General features: G+C 43.5%; 1 protein-coding gene across 1 annotated transcript in view; it reads left to right on the forward strand.

Moving 5' to 3' along the window:
• The window catches only part of LOC308410518 (uncharacterized protein), a 68,366-nt gene that overhangs the window by 13,224 nt on the left and 27,252 nt on the right, over positions 1-27,890 (forward strand). Inside the window, exon 2 of the mRNA XM_080903898.1 lies at positions 19,407-19,512. Coding sequence (XP_080760024.1) covers positions 19,495-19,512 — 18 coding nt within the window. The 5' untranslated portion in view covers positions 19,407-19,494. The remainder of the gene's footprint in view (positions 1-19,406; positions 19,513-27,890) is intronic.

Here is a 27,890-nt window from a genome sequence, read left to right on the forward strand (position 1 = left end):
ATTCCACGTCTGTCCCTCAAGATCAGACTGGAACTGTTCCCGATAGATATCATTATCTTCCCTATCATAAAAGAGTGTAACGTGGAAAGGATCTCGCGGGAGGGAATAGACGGCCAGACTCATTATCCAGGGTTTCCACAGCTGATAATGTCTCAGAATGCCTTCTTCCACTAGCCTCCCCCAGTAGATTTCGGCAGTGGGTTGTTCAGAGTTCTGGACTAAATATTGAGTCTTTGAAGGTGATCCCAGTTTCACAAGCAGGTCCCTGCCCATGAGATTTTCCAGGCACCTGTGAGGACACCACATATTGGTGCTTCAAAGTCTGTTTTCCCAGCTTTGTCAATGCTGGATCCGTCAATGGCAGTGCCATTGGAATCCCGGAAAAGCCTACCACATTAACTGTGTGACAGGAGAGTGTTGCACTGTCTGGTGTGTCTTTCAATGTTGAGTATGTTGCTCCAGTATCCACCAGGAAGGGCAATTCAGTGCCTTCCACGGTCATCGACAGCATGGGTTCTGCCGTTCCCACGCTGTTCGGTTTCTCCGGGCTCCGTCAGTATTGCTCCCCCTCCCAGCCCCAGTCAGCTACTGGGTACTGGGCGGCTGGTGCTGCATTCGGGTTTGGAGCTTGATGTGCTCCCCTGTAAGCAGCTCTTTGTCTTGGGCCTCCTCGTGCCTGGGATCGATAGCCTCGCCCCTGATAGTTCTGCGGCGGTTCAGGGCAGTCTCGGGCCCAGTGTCCTTCTGCTCCACATCTCAGACACACAGTCCAAGACACCCTGCCAGGATTCCCCGGATTCCGAGCCCTTTGTCCTCCCCTCACGGATCCACCACGCCCTCTCTGCGGTCCACCGGTCCCCCAATTCCCTACGGGTTGACGCTGCCTTGGTGCATTGGCGGGCCAACGATCATCAGGGTAGAGACCCGGATCCTGATCTGGCCAGTCAGGCACAGGATCGGGCTGAGGCCTTGCCACCATTATAGTCTTATTTAGTTCTTTCGGTTCTTTTTTCTTCGCATTATATTTTTCGCGAGCCTCACCCAGCTGCAGCCTAAGCAGCTGCGCCTGTACTTCATCTAACTCTTTCTTTTGTTTGTTCGTCAAATCCTGTTCCTGCTGAAGTCTGTGGGTCACATGTCTCTCCCACTGCACCGAGTCTGCAACGGCAAAATCTGGGTTCTTTTCCAAGTCAACTGCAACCTGGTTGGGCAGCCCTGCCAGCACCGCCGAACGAAACCACGCTCTACTTTCACCCTCCTTCCCCGGATGTATTCCTGTTTCTAACAACCATTGTTCCTTTGCTTTAGCTAAACACTCTCTGGGTTTCTTTTTGGGATCCCAAATAATTTTTGGAATGGCTCCAGAGTTAGGAGTTGGGTACTACTCCCGGACTGCATCTGCTAAGTCATTCTGCACCTCATGGTATTGTAGGTCATTTGCATATCTGGTTGTTTGAGCTATCTGCTCTACATCTGCTAACCCACCACCCAGCATACAACGTCCGGCCAAAGCGCGAAAGTCGCCCAGCGCTAATTCTTCTCCTTCCCAATGTTCTCCCTTGGTTATTGGTGGAAGTTGTTTAACCAATGCTTCCAAATCTCTCACCTTATAGGCGCGATAAACTGGTTCGTTCTTTGGACCTGCTATTAGAGGCAGACTTAAACCAGGGTCAGGAGCTCCTTGTTCAAAACTCACTTTTCTACTCTTTGAGCTCTTAAATATGGGCCGTCTCTGTGCTTGGTCTCTCTTCACACTCCTTTTCCTCAAAATTAGGCTTGTACTTGGTTGAGGTTCAGCTCCTCCATCTTCGTCCTCCTCATCGTCTTCTTCTCCTGATGACGTCGCACGGCCTTCATTCTCCTCTTCTGGCCCTCCCTGCATTACTCTCTGCTTTATAACCTCCAATGCCGTTAATGCCTCTATGGACGCACGTAGGGCCTCATGCATTTGTCCATACACTTCTCCTTCAGTTTTTAACACCAAGCTCAGAGGTATTTTATCACCCAGCCCTTTCTGTTGGGATATAATAGGTTTACTTACCTCAACCTCCATCGCTTGGCACTCTTTCTCTGCTGATTTTAATACTCCAGGGGAAGCCAAGCGAACAGCTTTCTTACGCTGTTCGAGCTGATCCTTCAGAGGTTTGCATCCCCTTTTCCTACTAGGTGTCGCACCCGAGCTGTCAGCCATTCTCTGAAACACAGACTTACCTCTTCCAATGGCGTTGGTCGACTCCACCTTCTTGGTCTAGGTCACCCAGACACGCTTAACTTTCGGTTTCAGTCTTCGTCTCGCTGTTCTCGCAACCACTGACTCCTCTTCCCCTGCTCGGTGATACACAAAGTTTAACCCAGCACTTTAGACGCTGTCCTCGCGTTCTCAAGCGTTGACACTCAATCAAAATTATTCGCCCTCAAAGTGTTAATATATGACACCAGCAACCCTTATGCGCAACGCGCTCACCTCCGTATACTTACCTCTCCAATAGTTCCTCGGATTAGTGTCTTTTCATTTATTCTGAACCCATTAACGGCGCTGCGCGTCCCTTATATACTTTACAGCAACACACCCTCAAGCATCCCGTACTAATAAATCTAAAACCACGAAATCACCTTTATGTCATTATGTCAAAGCTTTCTCCATGTTGCACAACCTGCCACAGGTTTAACAAAAAATCGCTGCCCGAGAAGGCTCCCACATATCAAGGTGGTCGTTTTCACAAACTTCCAGCAGACCCTCAAATAAACAAAAACAACGACCCAGGCAGGCTTCCAGTTCAGCCTCCTCAATTTCTATGCACACCGAAAACTCATGGGGAGATTCTTCTGTCTCCCCGTGTCCTACACAATTCACCTCCAAATGATCCCCTACAATTGAAATTTCAGTGTGGAATGACGCAGAGATTAACATTTCCTTATTTATTCACTATATGTAACCTGAATTTTCTCTCTCTTATCAAATAACAAAGGTTATCTTTACAATTTGTTATTGAACTACTAATTAAGTTGCTTTTTATGGTGTCAGTGATAAACTGCCCCTAAAAAGTCCACTTTATTGCGTGCTCATTGAGTCACTCCTATCAAAGCTATTTAACAAGTTCAATTTACACATACTCATTAATTTGTCACGCTTATTAGTGGCTCATGGTTGCTTAAAGCCTATGTCTGACTTGACCACAGAGTTAGAGCATCATTCAATCCTCTCAGGATGAACACTCCACTTACTCTGCATCCAGTCAGCTCATGAATTAACAACCCTTGCAGACTGTAACCCTTTTATTTTTTGTTTATGCCTTCAAATCCACCTTAAATCTTCTTTACCTAAAAGTTGGTTTTAAACACAAACAATTCTTATATTCTATTTTGAAACGCTGTCACCATTCATATATTTACAATGTTGTTATTTACTAAGCCAGCATTTTAATTGCAGACATTTATCCACATTTGCAAACAATAGTTATAGAGCTGAATGACACACAAAACCGAAAGCATAGTCCTCTCATGCGCTCTGCATCAGCTGCCTCATTTGCATGCACACACACTCTTCATCTAAGAATAGCAGCAGGCAGTCAGTGCATTGCTGACTCGACCCACAGAGATCTTTTTTATTACAGAGACGTCTTATATTTACAACTGCACAGATTTTAAACCTTTTAACACCTATCGAATTTCGACAAATTTAACATAACCGTTCTTGCGATCAATTAACCAGTATCAAGGCTTTAACTGTCTCTGGCCTCATTTCTAAAATCCCTAACTCAATTTAAAAGTGTCCAACACCCAAGGTCCAACCTTTGCTGCCCAAAAAAGCGCAGATACCGTTTAAATCAAACGGTAAGGAGACTCTATCTCCTAGTTATTCTGGAGTGCCCCAAGCTCCACAGTGACCAACTGACTATCCCTCTTCGAGGACAATGCCTAAGCGTCCTTGGCATTGGCAAGCGTTACCTCTGAGCACTGCGCTTCCTAGAACCCCCCCGGTTCCGTTCTAAAATAATTTATAATACTCTGAAACAACAATCAACACCCAAAACAAGTGTATAACTGAAGCAGGTCCAACCTTATAACCAAAAAATAACCAAATTCCCTAACATACTAAAATCATTTCCAGCAGTCCAACTGCTTCCCGCGGTCTAACCGCATTAAATCCTTTCCAGCAGTCCAACTGCTTTAAATCCTCAGTACTGTCATGACATTCTCATCAAAATCAAAACAGACATCCACCAGTAACTTCAGTGAGTAGACTTAAATTTTATCATTTCCAATTTGGCACACTTTGGAAATAATTCAACAGGTAGTGCCTTACCTTTTGGATAAGCCGGCTTATGCCCACTCACTTAGACCACTGGAATTCATGTCTGCCCGTCAGACCACCTAAGACCCCGGATTTCTCCGTCTAAACCTCCAACTCTCCCTCCTCAATAACCGGACGAGCCCCCAAATGTTAAGATTCAGTATTGAGGAAGGGTACAAGAGGTGATCGAAGAATAACCACACCGATCCGGCCGGGTGAAGTCAAACGATGATTTTAATGAACACACGTGTGGGAAGACAACTCTGTACGCAGACAGGAAGTAGTCTTCGACTTAATCAAAGCATGAACAGATATTTTATAGCATCAGGGTTTGTTTACTGACGCCCCTTCATGCGTCACCAGTACATTTTATACATAGATCAGATCAACATCATCATGACTTTTCACCTAGACAATCATCTTCTATTTTCATGGCGTGGTACTTTCCGTTCTTATCTTGTTCCTCTTTCTTGCCGAGACACCAAGAAACGGTTCCTCTTTTACCAAGACAATTTTGCAGTTACAGCCAAACATAACTAACCTCTTCCTCTAAATAAATCTAATTTAAAGTGTGTGTGTGTGTGTGTGTTGACCTCACATGCTCTTTGTGTCACCTCTTCACCTACTGTCTGTGTCTCGTCCTCAAATGCTCTTTCTCAATTCACCTGTTGCACTTCTGACCTTTTACCAGACCAGAAGCTCACTGAGACTATGTGTATGTCTTCTACTAAATAAATGTTTTAACCAAGAACCTCTACTAAAACCTTAATATAAAATGACCTGATATAAGTGTTTTGTAAGCATGTATTGCGATTCCTTCTATGGCTCCAAGTCACTTGCACAATAGATTGTCCGAACATCGCGCCGAACAAAGCTTCCGACCCCCAATTAATTGACCGAGCTCCAACTCTTTAATAAGCACAGATATGCATTGTGTATAAAATAGTCATAACTGCTTAAGGCCTTCTTAAAGCTATCTGTTACATTGTTAAAGCCTCGTCTTAGGAATGCAATATCCATGCTGCAGATTATATTATTAATGCAATGACAATTATTTAACAATAACAGTAAAATAATTTCCCTCCTCGACACTCCCTCTTTTGACCTCTGGAACACCAGAGGTCACAATACATTGTGTCCTCACGCAGACCCTTCTCTGGTGGTCTCGAACCTCGAGATCTCCAGGATCCTCGCCCCTCCTGTGGTCGCCGAGATCGATCTTCTGCAAAGGAAACAAAACACCTTTTCTTGCATCTCCCTAACTTATCCTATCTGGGACTCTTTAATCAAAAGCCTGATCCTAATTATCTTCTTAACTTATTGACTTGTATTTATGTATACTCTTCAACGTTACTCATCACTTTAAAATTCTTTAAGCGCTGGTTTCACGTCCAGCTGCTCGCTCTACTTTCCCTTATCTGATCATCAACATCCTGTGCACAAGTTGTCGCTGCTGCAAGTTAATCTACTCCAAAAGAAAACAACCACTTTAATCAATTAAGTTTAAGCATATAAGCAATTACTCCTGTATACATTTCATCATAGCTAAATGCTGCCTTGAAACAACTCCTATGTGTTAACACTAACTTCATTTTAAAACCTCACATTTCCTATGTTATCACCTGTTTTGGTATAACCTTTTTATTTCATTTTGCTCCCTTAATGTAACAATACCTTCTAATTCTAATGTATCAGACTTAACCAAAATATATGCTTTCCTTCCTCTTTGGTCCTTCTTTAAGTTCAGTTAAAAGCTAAATGAATTTAGGGCCTTTTGCCTGGAATCAATACTGTCATGTGTGTTTCTTAACTCTGTGTCTGTAAGCGTGTGCAATCCTTCATGAACTCATATTATCCTCACAGTAGATTGGCTAATCATAGCGCTAGCCAAAGGCTCGTGACCCTCCAGAGACAAATTTGAGCCACAACTCCTTTAAAAGTATCAATCATGTCGGTATAATCAATCACGACCTCTTCTCCTGGCCTTTCTGGCATGAGAAACTTACCAGCTTCAGGTTTTACTGCTGGCTTTGGGTTGTGTGCCCCACAAATTAGGCACGTTCTGGCCTTTTCCAGTATCATCCTTCTCAAATCAGGATGCCACCATCGGCACAAATTTCTCTCCATCTGTTTCACTCCCACGTGACCAAGCCCGTGAGCCTCATTCACCTTTTGTTCCGCCATTTTGGCCGTTAAAGCGGGACGCCCATCTGGCCCCCTCCACAAACCGCCATCTTGCCAGGCTCCTTTGTTTTCCCACACCCCCTTTTCCTCTGGGGATGTCTCCTCCTGAGCCTGTCTAACTTCTTCCATGCTGTTAGTGCTAACCTCCTCTTCTGGGGTTACCTGCACCAGTTGTCTCTGTCCTTTGTAGCCCGCTGCTTCCTTTGCGGCTTCGTCAGCTTTCTGATTTCCTCTTGCCACCATACTGTCTGCTTGTGAGTGGCCTTTGCATTTTATAATACTTACCTCGTCTGGGTCCTCCAGGGCCTTTTTATGACAGATGGGTGCATTAGTGGCCGTTCTGAACCCGGCTCTCTTCCACTGAGCCAGTTCCACATGAGCTGCTCCAAACGCATATGCTGAGTCAGTGTAGATGTTCACTCTCATGTTTTTAGCCAACCTCAGGGCTCGAGTTAGGGCTATCACTTCAGCTCTCTGGGCTGACTGTTGTCCCTCGATTTTTCCTGCTTCTTTCACCTGAAACTCAGTTCCTACTCTACAGACTACAGCATAGCCGGCTTTCAATCCTTCTTCATCTCTGTGGCAGCATCCATCTGTGAACCAATCCTCAGCTCCAAGTATGGGCTCTGCCTTTAGGTCTTCCCTGATTTTTCCTTCAACCTGGGCTTTCTTAATACAGTCATGTGGTTCTCCTGACCCCATTAGGTCTGCCATATTTATTCCTTCATGTGTGAATATCAAATTTGGCGCCTCTAAAATTTTGCTCAACCTTTGTTGCGTCAGTGGAGTCATTGTGAATGCCTGTGAGTTCACATAGGCCACTACACTGTGTGTAGTAAGCACTTTCAGTGGGTGTTCCCTCACTATATGTGCTGTTTTCTGAATTATCTTTGCTACTCCTGCTGCGTGTTGTGTGCATGTGGGATGCCTTGCTTCTGTTGAATTTAATCTTATGCTAACATACATAAGTACATCCCTACCTCCCCCTTTTTTCTGAAACAACACACCATTCACAACTCCCTTTGTTTCTGAAACATCAAGATAAAATGCCTCATCATAGTTAGGTGTGGCCAGATCTGTGGCTCTTGACAAATCCTGTTTTAGTGAAATGAACGCTGTCTCTGTGTCCGGCGTCCAAGGCAATTCAGCCTTCAGATCTCGAACACCAACTTTCTTGATCAGGTCCCTCAAAGGGGCCGTTTTACCCGCATAGTTCGGAATGAGCTGCCTGCTGTAACCTGTCAAGCCAAGAAAGGAAAGCAACTCCTTCACAGTTCTTGGTTTTGGATGTGTCAGAATTTGGTCTCTGTGTGTGTTCATTAACCCCACTGATCTGTGTGCGATCACCCGGCCCAGGAATGTTACCTCTGGCCGGACCAACTGCAGTTTTTCTTTGCTCACTTTGAAGCCACACTCCGCCAATCTGTTCAACACCACGAGCGATGCTGCCGTACAGGCCGCTGCTGACGGGGCTGCAATAAGAAGATCATCAACATACTCTATTAATGTACAGCCCCCTGGCAGTTGACATGGGGACAATGCCTCTTTCAACACCTGATTAAAAATTCCTGGTGAGAGTGCAAAGCCTTGTGGTAGGCGTGTGTACCTAAATTTGCGGCCTCTGTATGTAAATGAGAAAATGTCTCTGAGTGACTCGTGCAGTGGGAGACAAAAGAATGCATTCGCTAGGTCAATACATGTGAACCACTTTTGGTCTTCAGTTTTGTGCTTCTATTATGGTCTGTTAAATGGTATGTCAGACTTCAGCCGGAACAGGACAGGCGAACAGTTAGCTAGACCTACATCTGTGGGCCCTGCGGACCACAAAGTACCAGGCAATTTTGAGAGCTCAGCTACTGCATCAGGATGATCCATTCTTTCCCTGCCATGTATTCTGGAGATTTCTTTATGTTCTAAGATCACTGCATCGTTGGACAAACAAGTTATGCGATATATTTTACATTTTGGTGCATACCAGACGTTTGGAATTTGGGTGCTTTGCCAGCATGCGTTGTCCAGCGCCCGCTTGACCATTGGTCCCAGATCTCTTGGCCCATGACCCTCGTGGCCCGCCAATGTAATGTGAGGGGCTGAATCCTCTCCCACATTGTACCAAGGCAGTTGTTCATCAGTAAATTTCACAGCCGCGGCCACACCTTCTGGTCCAACATAAATGTTATGTGTTTGCACATTCCACGTCTGTCCCTCAAGATCAGACTGGAACTGTTCCCGATAGATATCATTATCTTCCCTATCATAAAAGAGTGTAACGTGGAAAGGATCTCGCGGGAGGGAATAGACGGCCAGACTCATTATCCAGGGTTTCCACAGCTGATAATGTCTCAGAATGCCTTCTTCCACTAGCCTCCCCCAGTAGATTTCGGCAGTGGGTTGTTCAGAGTTCTGGACTAAATATTGAGTCTTTGAAGGTGATCCCAGTTTCACAAGCAGGTCCCTGCCCATGAGATTTTCCAGGCACCTGTGAGGACACCACATATTGGTGCTTCAAAGTCTGTTTTCCCAGCTTTGTCAATGCTGGATCCGTCAATGGCAGTGCCATTGGAATCCCGGAAAAGCCTACCACATTAACTGTGTGACAGGAGAGTGTTGCACTGTCTGGTGTGTCTTTCAATGTTGAGTATGTTGCTCCAGTATCCACCAGGAAGGGCAATTCAGTGCCTTCCACGGTCATCGACAGCATGGGTTCTGCCGTTCCCACGCTGTTCGGTTTCTCCGGGCTCCGTCAGTATTGCTCCCCCTCCCAGCCCCAGTCAGCTACTGGGTACTGGGCGGCTGGTGCTGCATTCGGGTTTGGAGCTTGATGTGCTCCCCTGTAAGCAGCTCTTTGTCTTGGGCCTCCTCGTGCCTGGGATCGATAGCCTCGCCCCTGATAGTTCTGCGGCGGTTCAGGGCAGTCTCGGGCCCAGTGTCCTTCTGCTCCACATCTCAGACACACAGTCCAAGACACCCTGCCAGGATTCCCCGGATTCCGAGCCCTTTGTCCTCCCCTCACGGATCCACCACGCCCTCTCTGCGGTCCACCGGTCCCCCAATTCCCTACGGGTTGACGCTGCCTTGGTGCATTGGCGGGCCAACGATCATCAGGGTAGAGACCCGGATCCTGATCTGGCCAGTCAGGCACAGGATCGGGCTGAGGCCTTGCCACCATTATAGTCTTATTTAGTTCTTTCGGTTCTTTTTTCTTCGCATTATATTTTTCGCGAGCCTCACCCAGCTGCAGCCTAAGCAGCTGCGCCTGTACTTCATCTAACTCTTTCTTTTGTTTGTTCGTCAAATCCTGTTCCTGCTGAAGTCTGTGGGTCACATGTCTCTCCCACTGCACCGAGTCTGCAACGGCAAAATCTGGGTTCTTTTCCAAGTCAACTGCAACCTGGTTGGGCAGCCCTGCCAGCACCGCCGAACGAAACCACGCTCTACTTTCACCCTCCTTCCCCGGATGTATTCCTGTTTCTAACAACCATTGTTCCTTTGCTTTAGCTAAACACTCTCTGGGTTTCTTTTTGGGATCCCAAATAATTTTTGGAATGGCTCCAGAGTTAGGAGTTGGGTACTACTCCCGGACTGCATCTGCTAAGTCATTCTGCACCTCATGGTATTGTAGGTCATTTGCATATCTGGTTGTTTGAGCTATCTGCTCTACATCTGCTAACCCACCACCCAGCATACAACGTCCGGCCAAAGCGCGAAAGTCGCCCAGCGCTAATTCTTCTCCTTCCCAATGTTCTCCCTTGGTTATTGGTGGAAGTTGTTTAACCAATGCTTCCAAATCTCTCACCTTATAGGCGCGATAAACTGGTTCGTTCTTTGGACCTGCTATTAGAGGCAGACTTAAACCAGGGTCAGGAGCTCCTTGTTCAAAACTCACTTTTCTACTCTTTGAGCTCTTAAATATGGGCCGTCTCTGTGCTTGGTCTCTCTTCACACTCCTTTTCCTCAAAATTAGGCTTGTACTTGGTTGAGGTTCAGCTCCTCCATCTTCGTCCTCCTCATCGTCTTCTTCTCCTGATGACGTCGCACGGCCTTCATTCTCCTCTTCTGGCCCTCCCTGCATTACTCTCTGCTTTATAACCTCCAATGCCGTTAATGCCTCTATGGACGCACGTAGGGCCTCATGCATTTGTCCATACACTTCTCCTTCAGTTTTTAACACCAAGCTCAGAGGTATTTTATCACCCAGCCCTTTCTGTTGGGATATAATAGGTTTACTTACCTCAACCTCCATCGCTTGGCACTCTTTCTCTGCTGATTTTAATACTCCAGGGGAAGCCAAGCGAACAGCTTTCTTACGCTGTTCGAGCTGATCCTTCAGAGGTTTGCATCCCCTTTTCCTACTAGGTGTCGCACCCGAGCTGTCAGCCATTCTCTGAAACACAGACTTACCTCTTCCAATGGCGTTGGTCGACTCCACCTTCTTGGTCTAGGTCACCCAGACACGCTTAACTTTCGGTTTCAGTCTTCGTCTCGCTGTTCTCGCAACCACTGACTCCTCTTCCCCTGCTCGGTGATACACAAAGTTTAACCCAGCACTTTAGACGCTGTCCTCGCGTTCTCAAGCGTTGACACTCAATCAAAATTATTCGCCCTCAAAGTGTTAATATATGACACCAGCAACCCTTATGCGCAACGCGCTCACCTCCGTATACTTACCTCTCCAATAGTTCCTCGGATTAGTGTCTTTTCATTTATTCTGAACCCATTAACGGCGCTGCGCGTCCCTTATATACTTTACAGCAACACACCCTCAAGCATCCCGTACTAATAAATCTAAAACCACGAAATCACCTTTATGTCATTATGTCAAAGCTTTCTCCATGTTGCACAACCTGCCACAGGTTTAACAAAAAATCGCTGCCCGAGAAGGCTCCCACATATCAAGGTGGTCGTTTTCACAAACTTCCAGCAGACCCTCAAATAAACAAAAACAACGACCCAGGCAGGCTTCCAGTTCATTATTAATGCAATGACAATTATTTAACAATAACAGTAAAATAATTTCCCTCCTCGACACAGGCCATTTTTGAACTCTTCCAGAAGTATCAGTTCACGTAAGGAGTTGTAGTCAGGAACTTTACTTGCTGTTATCCATCTATCAAAAAGAGTAGCTTTTTCACGAGCAAACTCTACAAAAGTCTGATTTGCTGTTCTTTTGTGATTGCGAAAGCGTTGCCTATGCGCTTCGGGAACAAGTTCATAAGCAGCAAGGATAGCAGACTTCACTACATCATATTTCAAACTTTCTTCCAAAGACAAAGCAGAACAGACTTCTTGTGCTTTGCCTACCAATTTGCACTGAAGAAGCAATGGCCAAACTTCTCTCAGCCAGTGCAATGAGGCAGCAACACGTTCAAACACATTGAAATATGTATCAACTTCTGATTCACGAAATGGAGGTACCAACACAATGTTTTTACTCACATTGAAACCACCTGGGTTTACATGGGAGGAGGTTGTTTCACCAACAGATGAATTTGCAGAACTAGGTTGAGTAGTAGTACTTCTTGAAGTCTGTGCCTGTAACTCCAACTGACGCAGTCTGACCTCCCTTTCAATCTGCAACTCCAGCTCCAACTTTTTCAGCTTTAACACCTTTTCTGTCTCTGCTTCCAACTCCAACCTGCGAAGTTCCAACTCTGCCTGGCGAGCTTGGGCTTTATCCTGAGCCTCAAATTGTAATTTAGCCAAACGTACCTTGAGTAATACTTCTTGTCTTGAACGAGGAGAAGATGGAGTAGCAAAAGAAGGTGAGCCATTAGTGCTTAAATTTTCCACCGTTTGTTGCTCCACAGCAGCAGGGTTTTGCCCTTCGTCCTTTACCACAGCAGGCTTCACTCCTTCATTAGGGGTCCTGTCAAGAGGAACTGGCAAACGAGGTGATTTAGAAACAGGAAGTAGGCCTTCTTCCACAAGTTTGTTTGAAACAGCAGTTTTCAAGTCCTCTTTCACCATTTGCCTTGATACATTTAACTCAAAGTGTGCTGCTATAGCAAACAAATCACGTTTTCTACACACATTTCTACACTACTCCCAAGAAGGATTACTCAAAAATGCACTCAAAGCAAAAACACCAGTTGCCATACTAACTACCTCTGCCAAATACACCAGCAGAAACAAACAACTCCAAACCTTCACCATCCACAAATGGATTAACCAGGACCTTTATCCTGGACAAGCCGCCAATTTATGTTACGTCCCCTGTAAAGAGTCAATTAACTTTTATAGAGGAAAAAAGGCCAAAAACTCTGTTAACTCATTCACTGCCAGCCATTTTCAAACGTATGCTTTCAATTGACGTCTATAGACGTCAATGGCAGTGAATGAGTTAATACCTATGAATAACAGGGAATGATAGACTTGTCACATTCAAAATAGAGATATGTAATAACAAACACGGGTCCGTGTCATTTAGGTTCTCCATTGAAATAGTCAATCATTTAGAAAAGTAGAATATATAAAAAAAAAACACCCAGCACGCCCCTGCGGGCGGTTTATCCTTCAAGCTCGGGTCCTCTACCAGAGGCCTGGGAGCTTGAGGGTCCTGCGCAGTATCTTAGCTGTTCCCAGGACTGCGCTCTTCTGGACAGAGATCTCCGATGTTATTCCCGGGATCTGCTGGAGCCACTCGCCTAGCTTGGGAGTCACCGCACCTAGTGCTCCGATTACCACGGGGACCACCGTTACCTTCACCCTCCACATCCTCTCGAGCTCTTCTCTGAGCCCTTGGTATTTCTCCAGCTTCTCGTGTTCCTTCTTCCTGATATTGCTGTCATTCGGAACCGCTACATCGATCACTACGGCCGTCTTCTTCTGTTTGTCTACCACCACTATGTCCGGTTGGTTAGCCACCACCATTTTGTCCGTCTGTATCTGGAAGTCCCACAGGATCTTAGCTCGGTCATTCTCCACCACCCTTGGGGGCATCTCCCATTTTGACCTCGGGACTTCCAGGTTATACTCGGCACAGATGTTCCTGTACACTATGCCGGCCACTTGGTTATGGCGTTCCATGTATGCCTTGCCTGCTAGCATCTTGCACCCTGCTGTTATGTGCTGGATTGTCTCTGGGGCATCTTTACACAGCCTGCACCTGGGGTCTGGCCTGGTGTGATAGACCCCAGCCTCTATGGATCTTGTACTCAGAGCTTGTTCTTGTGCTGCCATGATTAGTGCCTCTGTGCTGTCTTTCAGTCCAGCTTTGTCCAGCCACTGGTAGGATTTCTGGATATCAGCCACCTCCTCTATCTGCCGGTGGTACATACCGTGCAGGGGCCTGTCCTTCCATGATGGTTCCTCGTCTCCCTCCTCTTTCTTTGGTTTCTGCTGCCTGAGGTATTCACTGAGCATTCGGTCAGTTGGGGCCATCTTCCCAATGTATTCTTGGATGTTCGTTGTCTCATCCTGGACTGTGGTGCTGACACTCACCAGTCCCCGGCCCCCTTCCTTCCGCTTAGCGTACAGCCTCAGGGTGCTGGACTTGGGGTGAAACCCTCCATGCATGGTAAGGAGCTTTCTTGTCTTTATGTCAGTGGCTTCTATCTCCTCCTTTGGCCAGCCTATTACCCCAGCAGGGTACCTGATCACGGGCAGGGCGTACGTGTTGATGGCCCGGATCTTGTTCTTACCATTCAGCTGACTCCTCAGGACTTGCCTGACCCTCTGCAGGTACTTGGTGGTTGCAGCCTTTCTAGCGGCCTCTTCATGGTTCCCATTTGCCTGCGGGATCCCCAGGTACTTGTAACTGTCCTCTATGTCTGCAATGTTGCCTTCTGGTAGTTCAATCCCCTCAGTTCTGACTACCTTCCCTCTCTTTGTTACCATCCGACTACACTTCTCCAGTCCGAACGACATTCCAATGTCATTGCTGTATAGCCTGGTAGTGTGGATCAGTGAATCGATGTCTCGTTCACTCTTGGCATACAGCTTGATGTCATCCATGTACAGGAGGTGGCTGACAACTGCTCCGTTCCGTAGTCGGTATCCGTAGCCAGTCTTGTTAATGATCTCACTGAGGGGGTTCAGGCCTATGCAGAACAGCAGTGGGGACAGAGCATCTCCTTGGTAGATCCCGCACTTGATGGTGACTTGTGCTATGGGCTTGGAGTTGGCCTCTAGTGTTGTACGCCACATCCCCATTGAGTTCCTGATGAAGGCTCTTAGGGTCCCATTGATCTTGTACAATTCTAGGCATTCCAGTATCCAGCTGTGGGGCATTGAGTCATAGGCCTTCTTGTAATCAATCCAGGCAGTGCACAGGTTGGTCAGTCTGGTCTTGCAGTCTCGGCTGACTGTTCTGTCTACCAGTAGCTGGTGTTTTGCGCCTCTGGTATTCTTGCCAATTCCTTTCTGTGTCCCACTCATGTATTGACCCATGTGCCTGTTCATCTTAGCCGATATGATGCCTGACAGGAGCTTCCATGTAGTACTGAGGCAGGTTATTGGTCGGTAGTTGGAGGGGACCGGTCCCTTCTTGGGGTCCTTGGGGATCAGGACCGTCCGACCTTCGGTTAACCATTCCGGGTGTCTCTCATTAACTAGCAGCTGGTTCATTTGTGCTGCCAGACGCTCGTGGAGTGCAGTCAGCTTCTTTAGCCAGTAGGCGTGAACCATGTCGGGCCCTGGTGCTGTCCAACTCTTCATACTGGAGACCCTTTCTTGGATATCTGCCACTGTGATGGTTACTGGACCCTGTTCAGGGAGGTCGCTGTGGTCTGCCCTCAGATCCACTAGCCACTGAGCATTGCCGTTATGGGTTGCGTCCTTCTCCCATATGCTCTTCCAGTATTGCTCCGTCTCCAGCCTTGGTGGTGCTGTTCTCTTATTATTGTTCCCTTGCCACTGAGAGTACACCTTTGCTGGTTCTGTGGAGAACAGCTGGTTTATTCTCCTGCCTTCTATCTCTCTGGTGTACCTCCTCAAGCGGCTGGCCAAGGCTGTGAGTCTTTGCTTGGCAGTTTCCAAGGCCTCAGGTATGGACAGCTTGCTGTATTTCTTATGCACCTTCTTTGTCGCACCTTTCTGCAACTCCGTTAGTTGGCTAACCTCCCTCCGTGCTACTTTGATCTTGCCCTCTAGCCTCCTTCTCCATGGAGGGTACTGCCCCTTGTGGCTGTTCAACTTGTAGCCAAGCATCTCACTGATCACTGCTGCCGTATTGTAGATCAGCTTGTTAGTGTCGGTAATCGTGGTTGTAGGTATTGTCCGTAATTTTTCTGTAAAGCTATCAAAACCTTGTACACGAATGGCAATAGCTCAATTAAAATGATTAAGACTCCACCCCGAGATTTGACCTGTTATACAAGGAATCAGCACAGCTGATAAGGAGCTCATCATCAGCCAGCTAGCTGATGACACCACACTCTTCTTGAAGAATGCAAATCAAATCCGTCCAGCCCTTAGTGTTATTAGTGATTTCTCTGAGGCATCTGCTTTATGTCGAAATCTAAAAAAAAATGTGAATTACTAGCAATTAAAGGATGCACTGCAAATGCTCTCTGTAACATTTCTGTTAAACAAGAAGTCACATGCCCAGGACTGTTAATATCCAAAGACCAAAAGTCAAGATGCTCGTCAAACTTGTCAAACAGTGTTGGGGAATTCTCAATGGTGCTTGGTGCCATACCCTCAGGGACTTTAATGTCATATAAAAACACTGACAGCTCAATATCTGCCTCAGTCACTCTCCCTGATCCAGCTGAGTCAGCAGTGGGAAAAATCTGCTTTTCACAGGAACTTGGTAACAGCAATAAGAGAATACGTAGTTTATTCCAAGAAGATCTCATGTCTCTCCTGTTACACCCCGGCCTAGGCAACCGGCGTGCAACGCAGGAAAATAAAAATAAGGAAAAAACACATGAAAAAAAACCCACTAAGGCTCTCCACCAAAATCCCCAAAACGGAAGTGTCTCAAACGAAAGTATTGACAAAACCCATTTACAGCTATTTACAACAAACTATTTATTTACAACACGGGGGGAGATCGCGACCATGACATACCGAAACACAAGGCTTAAATACATAGGAGCAATTATGGAATGGACCACAGGAGGGAAACACAGCTGGGGCAAATTAGACCTGACGAGACAAGGAAACGTAAAGTGAACACACTAAGATAACACAGACTTTGAAAGTAAAGCAGGAAATACATGACAGTCACGCAAAAAACAAAACACTGACAACACCGAAACGTAACACTCCCATATATAGAATATCTTACTGGAACCGACATGTTCCAGATATCACCTGGAAGACAGTCTGGATGATCCCATAAATATCTAATTGTGAACAAGGTGAAGGAAATCTCATATAAAATTCTTCATAAATGTTACCCAGCCAGTCACTATATGGTGACATTTAAAAGAGACATAAATACTAATTGAACTTTCTGTGGGGATCATCCAGAAACTGTGGCACATCTCTTTTGGTTCCTCTACACAGAGATTCTGGAAGAATTTAGCAGTTTTGTTATTGTCCATATTTTAAGGGAGTTTTCTTTACGATGGAAAATGTTTTATTCTTTTTCTTTAAGTTCCGCAGGAAGAATGATAAATGTTTTTTTTATAAAAAATTTGTTAATACTTTTAGCTATTTTATATCCATAAATGTAAGTTTATTAATAAAACACCATATTTCTGCCTTTTTATAAGGATATGAATTGTACATACAATCAATTTCAGACTCAACCAACAAAAAGCCTCTCAGAACAATATTTATATGTTGATTTTTTTCGCCTACTCATATCATAATTTTTTTACTCCTGGTTCTGTATGTTCATGTTCTGTTCTTTTGTAAACTTCATCTGTTTGTATGTTGTATACTCATTGTGTTTCAATAAAGTTCGATTTAAAAAAAGGTACGTTCTAAACGAAGCTTCAGACGTCACTGATCACGTGACTCTGGCCAAACGAATCAGGCCTCGTGTGTGTAAGTGTGTAAACCAATAGAATGCATCGTGGTGGGGGGGGGGGGCATCACGGGCATTGGCAAGAAAAAAATAAAATAATCGGTCGTACACATGCTTCCCCGACGTCATGCCAGCGCATATTGGGAAATTCGTAGGCACCGATCGGTTTTCTATCAGCCATTTGCTGGGAGTAAGGGCGCCCTCCGTTTGCGATTTAAAGTAGGCAGCACGGTGGCACGGTGGTTAGCACTGTTGCCGCACAGCAAGACGGTCCTGAGTTCAATTCCAACATCAGGCCGGGGTCTTTCTGTGTGGAGTTTGCATGTTCTCCCCGTGTTTGCGTGGGTTCCCTCCGGGTACTCCGGCTTCCTCCCACCGTCCAAAGACATGCAGGTTGTGGGGATAGGTTAATTGGAAAATCCAAATTGTCACTAGGTGTGAATGTGCGAATGAATGTGAGTGCGAATGGTTGTCTGTCCCTTTGTGTTGGCCCTGCGACAGACTGGCGACCTGTCCAGGGTGTACCCTGCCTCTCGCCCTATGACAGCTGGGATAGGCTCCAGTGCCCCCCGCGACCCTGAAAAGGATAAGCGGCAGCAAATGGATGGATGGATGGATGATTTAAAGTCTCACACAACCCGTCAAAAGGGGCGGGGCCGGCTGCTTCCAAGTAGAGCACATTTCATTTATAATGATGTAAACCCAAGCCCATCATGGATTCACCATCTGAATCCTGGGTTGTGTGAAATCCCAGAAATCAACCTTAGACAAAGTGAATCTGTGAACTAAGGTGTAGGTCTGTTAGGATAATTGTGCTGATCCTCGGTTTGGGGGATTTGTGTTTGTACTGGAGCGCAAAATTCAAACCAATGGAAGATGGACAACAAAAGTTCAAAGCCATCAGGTGCTCAGGTTAGAAAAAAGAGAAAAGATGCAGGTAAGCAGACGTGTGATTGGATAATGGCAGCTCATCCTGAACCAATCAGACTAAACTCCAAACAATACATTATGTTACAGATTTTAATATTAATTAGTCATTGTTACTTGTTGATTTGTCCTTTTCTCATTGTGTGACGAATTATGACGACTGTTTGGTAGCTGTTATTGTCTCTCTCTCTCTCTTCATGTGTGTTTCTCTGGTGAAACAATAGTTTTGTGTTAATGTTAGGGCTGCACGATTTTGCATAAAATGAGAATCACGATTTTTTGGCTTAGAATTGAGATCATGATTCTCTCATAACAATAAATAAACATAAAACAACAAATGTCTCACGTTTTGTTGTTGCAGCAAAATGTTGTCCTGCTTGAAATTCCGTCTCCACCGTTGCTCGACGCTGCGTGTACAGAGCAGGTAGTGCAACAATAGAAAAATAGTTGAGGGACGGCACTGTGTAGCGTTTGTCTAGGGTGTTGATCGTTTTCCTAAATCCCTCGTTTTGCACAGTGTTGATGGAGCCATATCTTTGGTCAGGTGATAAGTGATAGCCTCCGTGATGTCTTTGTGCCTGCGGGAGTTCGACGTGTATAGGGAAGCGCTGTATAAGGTTCCCGTTATTAATGTTTGGGTGGTTGACCGGGACGGATTTTCTCCTGTCACTTTCTCGTCATCCCTGACGTGCTCTCCGTTGTTGTTTCCCTGCTAATTTTAGCATCACACGGCACAGCTTCTGTATCACGTGGTATAAGGCTCCGCCCTTGGCATTTGTTGAGCAGGAAGAGTGAGCGCTTGTTTTCATACAGAGTACGTCCCAGATCAAAATGCGGTACATTTGATCCCTGTTGTCTTTGCTTGATGATTGGTTTGAGTCTTGACAATCCACATTGCTGGCGTTGCATCTTTCAATGGCAGCAATGGCAGGTATCAGTGCTCAAACCTTTTGTGTTTGTTTCCAACAAGTTGCCCACCTCGGGAAACAAAAATGTGTTCTTTTACTTGTCAGATGAACATATGAGACACTTTGACTCTTCAGTGCAGTGTGGAGCCTAACAAAGATCTGTTTTGTGTCCCAGCTGATCAGCAGGAGGAGGAGAGTCTGACGGAGCAGCAGAGGAACATTTTCAGCTACTTGGACTCAGCTCAGCCACTACAGAGGAAACAATGAGCTCAAAACAGAAGGTGACAGACAGAGCAGGACCATATGACCAAAGATATTTATCACCATATACATTTGAACATTTGCCATAACGATGTAGCTGACGATAGAATTGACACCAGACAAAATACTTTACAGCTGCACAACTTTATTAAAAACCCATCAATGTATTTTCACTGAAACAAGCAGCTGTTGTTTATGTGCATTAAAGTTATATAAAAATGTAACAGTGCAAATGCAAATTCCTCGCTGACAGTTTAACCAAAAGGCGTTTCCAGTGGAAACTGGCCGACACATCCTGAGCATAACCATGTATAATATCCACTAAACTTCAGAAGAGGTTATACAGTCGTGGCCAAAAGGTTTGAGAATTGCATAAATATTGGAACCTGGAGAAGTTGCTGCTTAAGTTTTTATAATAGCATTTTGCCTGCACTCCAGAATGTTATGAGGAGTGATCAGATGAACTGCATCGTCCTTCTTTGCCATGAAAACGAACTTAATCCCCAAAAAGCCTTACCACTGCATTTCATTGCTGTCATCAAAGGACCTGCTGAGACCATTTCAGTGATCGTCTTCTTAACTCAGGTGAGAATGTTGGCGAGCACGAGTCTGGAGATCGTCATGGCTGTATCCCGATTCAGGTTCTGCAGCTTTAAAGTCCTCAAGGGCCACGTACTCAAAGACCGCTAAGGCCGAAGTGCAAGGCTCGTAGGCTCGTGAAATGGGACGTCTAGCCTCCGTCGCGCTGCCCAGGTTGCCTAGCAACCATGATACTAACAGCTGGAAACGTTTCATACAGCTTTGTTTGACAGAAATGAAGGAGAACATATTTAGTTCATTTGTTTCTACATGAGCTCTGTGTGATTTGATGAGTATCTGAGGCTGAGACCACAGGACTGTGAAACATGATTGTTGGGCTTCATTTCTGTGCTGAACAGTCGTTTAAGATTAGCTGTAAATAACAATTAGCTGATGTTGTTCATGAGACTAAAGTCATCTCACTGTGGTGATGTAAATATAATATGGCCAATATTATAGTTATTATATTAATCACTTCACTCACAGACAAGTATCTGTGACAGTGTGTATACAGATGTATCATATATAAGAGACACATATTGTTCATTTAATATGTTGGTACTAAATTTGGCTCAATGCTTACATACATGTGTAAAAAGCAAATGTAGGAGCTGTGATAACTGTCTGATAGAATGAAGAGTAGACTGATATATGAAATATTCCTTTATTGGGTGAGAAAATCAGACCATGTCATAACTGCTTTAAGTCACACAGAATAGATATCAGAGCCTTAAACAGGCTGACTTCTGCTAAATGGGTCAAACTGGGCAGAAAGTCTACAAACACATAACATCCTTATAGAATATGATGTAACACTATAGATCAACTTAGCTCAGAATATATAAAGCATATAAACAGTTACAGCAATGTGATGCAACAAACACAGCAGCTACTGATCCAAAATACTCAAAGCTTCATAGAACTGAAACCAACATTTATTTTTAGCTCCATTCTGCTGCTGATACAGACTTTAGGTTTCTGAACATTAAACTTGTTGCTGCCTTTCATAGTGTGTAACTTGAAGACCCTGAGTACTTTCTCCCACACTGAAAACACTGGGATGATCACATTATTTGAACATTACCTAATAAGACTGATTCAGCACAGACAGTTATGTTAAACTTTCCTAGCAGTCCTTCACAAACAGGGAACAGTCTGTCTATTCTCTCCATCTGTCAGCTGCTGCTGGCTCTTCCTCCTCCTCTTCCTCACACACTGCTGAGTTTGTCCTGGTGGATTATCAGGGCTGCAAAGCCTCACAGATGATGTGCAGCAGTGGCTCCCTCAGTCTGTCCTCACTCTGGACACACAAGTGTAACTTATAAACACATGTTCATACTTTTATTCCACAATCAGAGAGAAAGAAACAGAGAGAGAGTGCAGGACAGACAGACAGGTGACAGTCTCAGGTGTACACACTGCTACACAACAGCACCAGAGAAGCAGGATTTAGTGTTTGTGTTATTACGAGTGTAAACAAGAAGAGTTCCAGATGGTGCAGTGGACACAAGTGTGACTGCTGTGATTAAAGCATCTTTCTTTCAGCTTAACGAGTGAACCGTTAGCTCGTTCAAACACACGTTAAAGTGCATTTGGCTCGACACCACCGAACAGAGGCAGCAATATAACACAGCTAACATTAACAGTGCAGTGAATCCTGCTTGTGCCGTGATGTTCAGGACTGAAAACCGAGCAGCATCACTGACTTTCAGCTTGTTGTGTTTGTGGATATATGACTGACTTTAATTATCCACAAAATCATCTCATTCTCTGTCAGATTAAGGTCGACTATTGAACGGCGTATATTTTAAAGGCTTTAAAACCAAGTTAACGCTGAAAGTACAAACATCACTAATGTCACATAACTCTGCCGACAAGGCATAGCTATGGCTATGAAATGCTCTTTGTGTATCACTTCTTCATTATGAAAGATGTCATTAATGCACTAGTAATGTCTCATCTGGAGTATTGTTCAATCATTTGGTCAGCAGCTAATAAGACAGATCTTAACAGACTTCAGTTAGTCCAGAATAAGGCGTCCAGATTAGTGTGAAGATGTTCATACTATACTAATATTGATAAAATGCATAATAACCTTTCTTGGCTTCCTGTATATGGAACGCCAGGACTGCCATAATGAATTAATTAAATACACCATTAAATAATTAATTAAATGTGGCAATAATTAATTAAAATTGGAATTAATTAATTAAATAAATAGTTATGACACATGTAATTAATTAATTATTGACACATTTAATTAATTATTTATGTATTTCACATTTTAATTAATTATTGACACATGTAATTAATTAATTATTGACACATTTAATTAATTATTTATGTATTTCACATTTTAATTAATTATTGACACATTTAATTATTGACACATTTAATTAATTATTTAATGATATATTTATTTATTTCATTTTGGCAGTCCTGACGCCTGGCTCTCGTCATGAAATAATTTTATCTGTTAGCCTCACCCATCAAACTCAGGGGGCGGGGTTAACGCTGCCCATGCAGCTTCTCTAACATTTGATTGGTTGCCGTGCAAAGTAAGTCAAAACAGGTCGATCCTAGAAAATCGATTGCTTGTGTAGACTTGGGGCAGCCAGTTATCCCAGAATGCAGATCAAATCACAAGCAGCAATGGTGGTGGTGTAGTTTTAAAATACCCCGTTTTTCTGTCACCAGCTACACTTTTAACAGTGTTTTAGCCGCGAATGTCGCGACGTATGTCTGGTCAGGTTGTCAACATAGAACATGTTTGCAAAAGTGCTCAGATGTTTTCAGAGATTTCACTAGCTCTGCTAACAGTTAGCATGCAGAGTGCACCGAGGGGGTTACGTTAACCGGTTTGTTTACATATTCCACTCTCCGTGTTCCACATGTTGCATTCGCAGATTCTCATTTTCACCGAACGATCGTCTCTTTCCGCCTGGTCTTGTGTCTCTGTGCTTCTGTAACATAAAGAACGAGCTGACATTTTTCTCACGAAACCAGCGATCAGCTCAACAGACCCTCAGTTTACCTGCATGCATCCTCCTCCTCATCTGTCAGCTGTTTAACACCTGCTGCTAATTCAAGAAACACGCCTAGTTACCTGGTGATAGTCACAGTTTAACTGGGCAGCCGGTGCTCGATATAACGCAATGTCAGCGCATTTTTCTGCACAAGATAAGTAAATATAGTGTTTTCCCCGAGCGCAGAGCTGCTGGAGCTCGTTTCCTTACAGAGCACTTTATAGGCGAACAGCTTTATCAGCGGCTGATGTCCAATCACCGGCACACAGCTTTCAAACCTCAGCTGAGTTTTAGCTCTCAGTGGTTAAACGCTGGACTTCATTCACTCAGGTTCTGTCTGTCGGGTCACGTTTACTTCGCTGTTTTATTTACAACTGAGCAAATCGGTTTGGCTGAGGTTAAAGTTACGTTTCATAACTGCATAGTTTCACAGACGTTTAATGGTTCACTGGCACATGTGTTAGACTGAACTATCATCTAAATATCATCTGTTTTTTAATAGTTATTCAACTGTATTCTAAGCACCAGCTGTCTGTTAGAATGTGATTTTTTTTCTCTCTCTGTTGGCAGAGGTATAAAAATGCGCAGGAAAATCTGACATGCATGGCGAACTTCACCGACGATATTTAGGGAGGAATAAACACACATCAAACATAAATGAACCATTTGTCTGTCTCCATAATTGAGAGAATTTTCTCTTCTTATGTCAACACTCTCTCTCTTTTTTTTTTCTTTTTTTTTTCTTTTTCGGTCATGTTATGTTTACCTGTCAAAGGCTTGTTACAAACTATGAAACACATTGTGCAGACTTCTGGATGTTAGAAGAAAACTAATACTGCTCATGAATGAGACTAAAGGCAGGAAGGTGTCCTTTAAAACTAAACATGTTAATAGGACCTCCCTGTTTATATCATAGTTTATGATATAGCACGTGTATTTCAGTAATAGCCTGCTGAGGCCACTATACGTGCTGGCCTCATATCAAATGTGAAGGCAGACTGAGTCTATGTTTGACGTTTTTTATATCTAATCTTCCTTTTCAAACATTTAAACAGCAGCGAGTCTGCAGCTGAGGGAATACAAATTCAAATTGTCGGAACAGGTTTGCTCGTTTCTTGGATTCATTTGGTGATTTATTAAATGTATAACTGTTATTCTAATCTGCTGCTGAGTCTCTTACACTTTTCTTTATGCTGTATATTTTCACGTCTCTGGAATAGTTGGCAGTTAGATAGTCAGCTGGGAAACTTTGTGTTAACTCATGGAGCTGAGGATATCGTGGATATGCTGACCTCGCTGCGTGGTGTACAGAGCGAGGTCAGCATGATTAATATTCACAATAAAAATATTAGCCGAACATCATGAAGTCTGTATGTGTTTCATAGTGTCGAACAACCTTTGTACAGTTAAAGCCAGCAGTTACTACATGACGGAAACACCAACGTTATCTCTTTTATGTGTTTATACACAGGTCACGCTGATTACTGAACAAAAACCCAAAGATCAGATGTTAAACAGATTTATTTGCTCTCTCTCCTCCTTAAACATGTTTTTAATGTTAGTTATAATTCAGAATTGGCGACTGAAACACGTAGGACACATAAGAACATCAGGAAATAAAACATCGATAAATATAACCTCAGTAAAAGAAGTCAGCGGGGGTTACTACAGCTGTGTACCGGGGCCTGCGCTTTGTCGGTGGGATTGCTTGCGAGGCGAGCGGGTCTATCCCACGCTTTGCCGTGAGACTGGGCAGACATCTCCGAAATCATCGAAACACTTTTGCAAAGAGGCTGTATCTTGACAAACCGACCAGACACATGAAGATTAAACCACTACATTCTCGGCTAAAAAAATATTAAAACGGTATTTGGTAACACACAAACAGGGTTTTTCAAAGTTCAGTTCTGTTAGCTTCCACATGCCGGTTGTTGTGTGCTAGAAACAATGGCCACCAGGCCAAAGCAATGGTTTTGACTCGATCAGCGTTAACCCCGCCCCCTGAGTTTGATGGGTGAGGCTGACAGATAAAATTATTTCATGATGAGAGCCAGGCGTCAGGACTGCCAAAATGAAATAAATAAATATATCATTAAATAATTAATGAAATGTGTCAATAATTAATGAAATGTGTCAATAATTAATGAAATGTGTCAATAATTAATTAAAATGTGAAATACATAAATAATTAATTAAATGTGTCAATAATTAATTAAAATGTGAAATACATAAATAATTAATTAAATGTGTCAATAATTAATTAATTACATGTGTCATAACTATTTATTTAATTAATTAATTCCAATTTTAATTAATTATTGCCACATTTAATTAATTATTTAATGGTGTATTTAATTAATTCATTATGGCAGTCCTGGCGTTCCATACCTGTACAGGCTAAAATATTCTATGGCTTACTTGTAGTTCTAAAGAAAGCAATTCTGTTAAACACACCACATTTATTCTGCTCAGCTGCAGTATCCAGATGAAATACATCATCATATTACACAGTTTTCAACAAGCTGCAATTTAGTAAATGCTCGAGTTAAAAGTAACGTTTTGTAAAACTGTTACATTTAGAGCAACTTTTAAAAGGGATAAGTTGCCTTAAAAAATTAGAGAATTATTCAAAACTTCAATGAACACTTAAAAGCCGATTTACAGAGCTTTTAGTTGTTGTAAATATTGTAAGACATGATTTGTTTTTGAAATTTGTGTAATGTGCCTCAATGTTATTGATATTATTATTATTATTATTATTGATTGCTTATATTTGAACAATTGTGAAACCTCACTGTGGATGTAAGAGTGAAATTATGTGGATATCTTGAATCCACTTTATTGTGTAATATTTTATGTGAGTATAGGGCTTTGGAGCGTGATGTCACGGGGGTGGGCGTGGAAAGGATTTTGGCCCGATCCGCCATTTTGGGGGTCTAGCGCAAGTGAAAAGGGAGCACACACAACAGCCACGGTTCGTATTTGCTGTGTGGCCGGCTGCAATGTTCGATCGCACGACCGGCAAGAGAATAAGGTTGAAAATGGTTTATCTTTTCATTCTTTCCCAACCTGGAAGCAACATGAGCGGCTTGTGTATCGATGTTACCAAACGAAGGCGTCCAGCCTGGAGACGAGCTGACGTGCAGTTCTCTTCCATCTCCAAATATCTGTTGGTGCTCCAGACATTTTCATTCCGGTAAGTTCTAAATATGTTCATATCACTCTTTATAGCCTATTAGTTTCATTTTCGATGCGCTCTGAGGTCATAGCAAATTAGAACAAACATCCTACTGAGTGATTTTGCAGAACTACCTTCTATTTATAGAGTTGCTAATTATTTGGCATTATTGCAGCAAACCAGCCAATGAAATGGATGAAACATCGGGACTGGTTTCCAGCGCTACACGAGGGACCTGCTTCAAACAAACCACCATGCCAATCAGATTACTTCTTCCATGTGAGGGTGAAGAGGTGACCCTTCTGGATAAGATGGTGAAGGTTTGCTGCGTTTGGTGAACAGTGTGATAATAAAACCAGGGAAGAATGAAACCTGCTCCTGTTAAATGTTCTTAAGTCTTGTGCTGTTATTTTTTCAAAAGATACAGTAAATTAAGTAATGTTAGTAGTGGGTGATATCATGTAAACACTCATGATTTGGTGTAAACATTTTGTCATTTGTAAACTGTAAATGACATGGATTCTACATTGTACCTGATGTGATGTTCTATAAAGTGGTTTTAATTAAAAAAAAAAAAAAAGGCAAAATTAGTTTGTTTCTTTATTCAACATTTGAACAGCGGGACTCAGTCAGTACATATTCAGTAAATGCAAATTATTTACACAGCAGTGCACTACAGGCATAAATCTAGACCCCTAGATAAAACATTATGGCATTATAGCAGTGACAACTCCTCCACAGTAGCAGGTGGTATTTTTCTGTTTTGGGGACGGCTCCTTTTACCTGTCACTACAGATGGTCTGTGTATGTTTTGATCAAGAACCTTTTTTTGGGCAGCTGAAGAGAAGTCGTCTATCTTATGGCCAACCTCTGGCTGCATCTTGGTCATATTACCAGGCAAAACCCAGTATGCAGGTTCATCTGTAACAGTCCTTGTGCCACAGATCAACACTGTTCCGTCTACTTTAGACAGAAGAGCAGCGACGTGGGTGCAGGTCTCTGCGACTCCGGCCATACAGCTGCAGTGGGCGACTTCAACCTTCCCTGTGATGCTCACAGTGAGCCATGGCTGCAATGCTGGTTCATTCAGTCTTAGAGTGCAGCACCTGAAACACACACAGACAAAGTTCATTTAAAGACAAGAACTATGAGCCAAGGTCGACACAAATGTGTTTTATCTACTTTATCATAAATGTAACAAAGTGTTTAGAAAGTTAGCACATACATGTAATTTTTCATTTCTTTTTCCATCTATAGAACGCTGCATGTTATAGTGTAAATCTGCCTGTTCTCTGTCAGAAACCTGCCTGCAGAAAATGAACCTAAAGTATGTAATGCAAGGATGTCATCACTTTAGAGATGGAGAAAGCATAAAGTGACAATTATGAATCACTTAATATGATAAGGAGATTCTGCAGGTCATTAATCAATGTATAAAACTAAAATAAAATGTATTTTTAGTGACACAGGATACAAACATGGAAGCAAGATGTATAATTAGGATTATTTATAATAAACATTAATACATCATTGCATTTTCTTTAACCATAAATAATAACTAAATCCTTCAGGAAAGTGTCACATCAATGCACTGAACTCACTATGTTATCCACCT

The sequence above is a fragment of the Rhamphochromis sp. 'chilingali' genome, assembly GCF_963969265.1.
Source record: "Rhamphochromis sp. 'chilingali' genome assembly, chromosome: 1".
NCBI lineage: Eukaryota > Metazoa > Chordata > Actinopteri > Cichliformes > Cichlidae > Rhamphochromis > Rhamphochromis sp. 'chilingali'.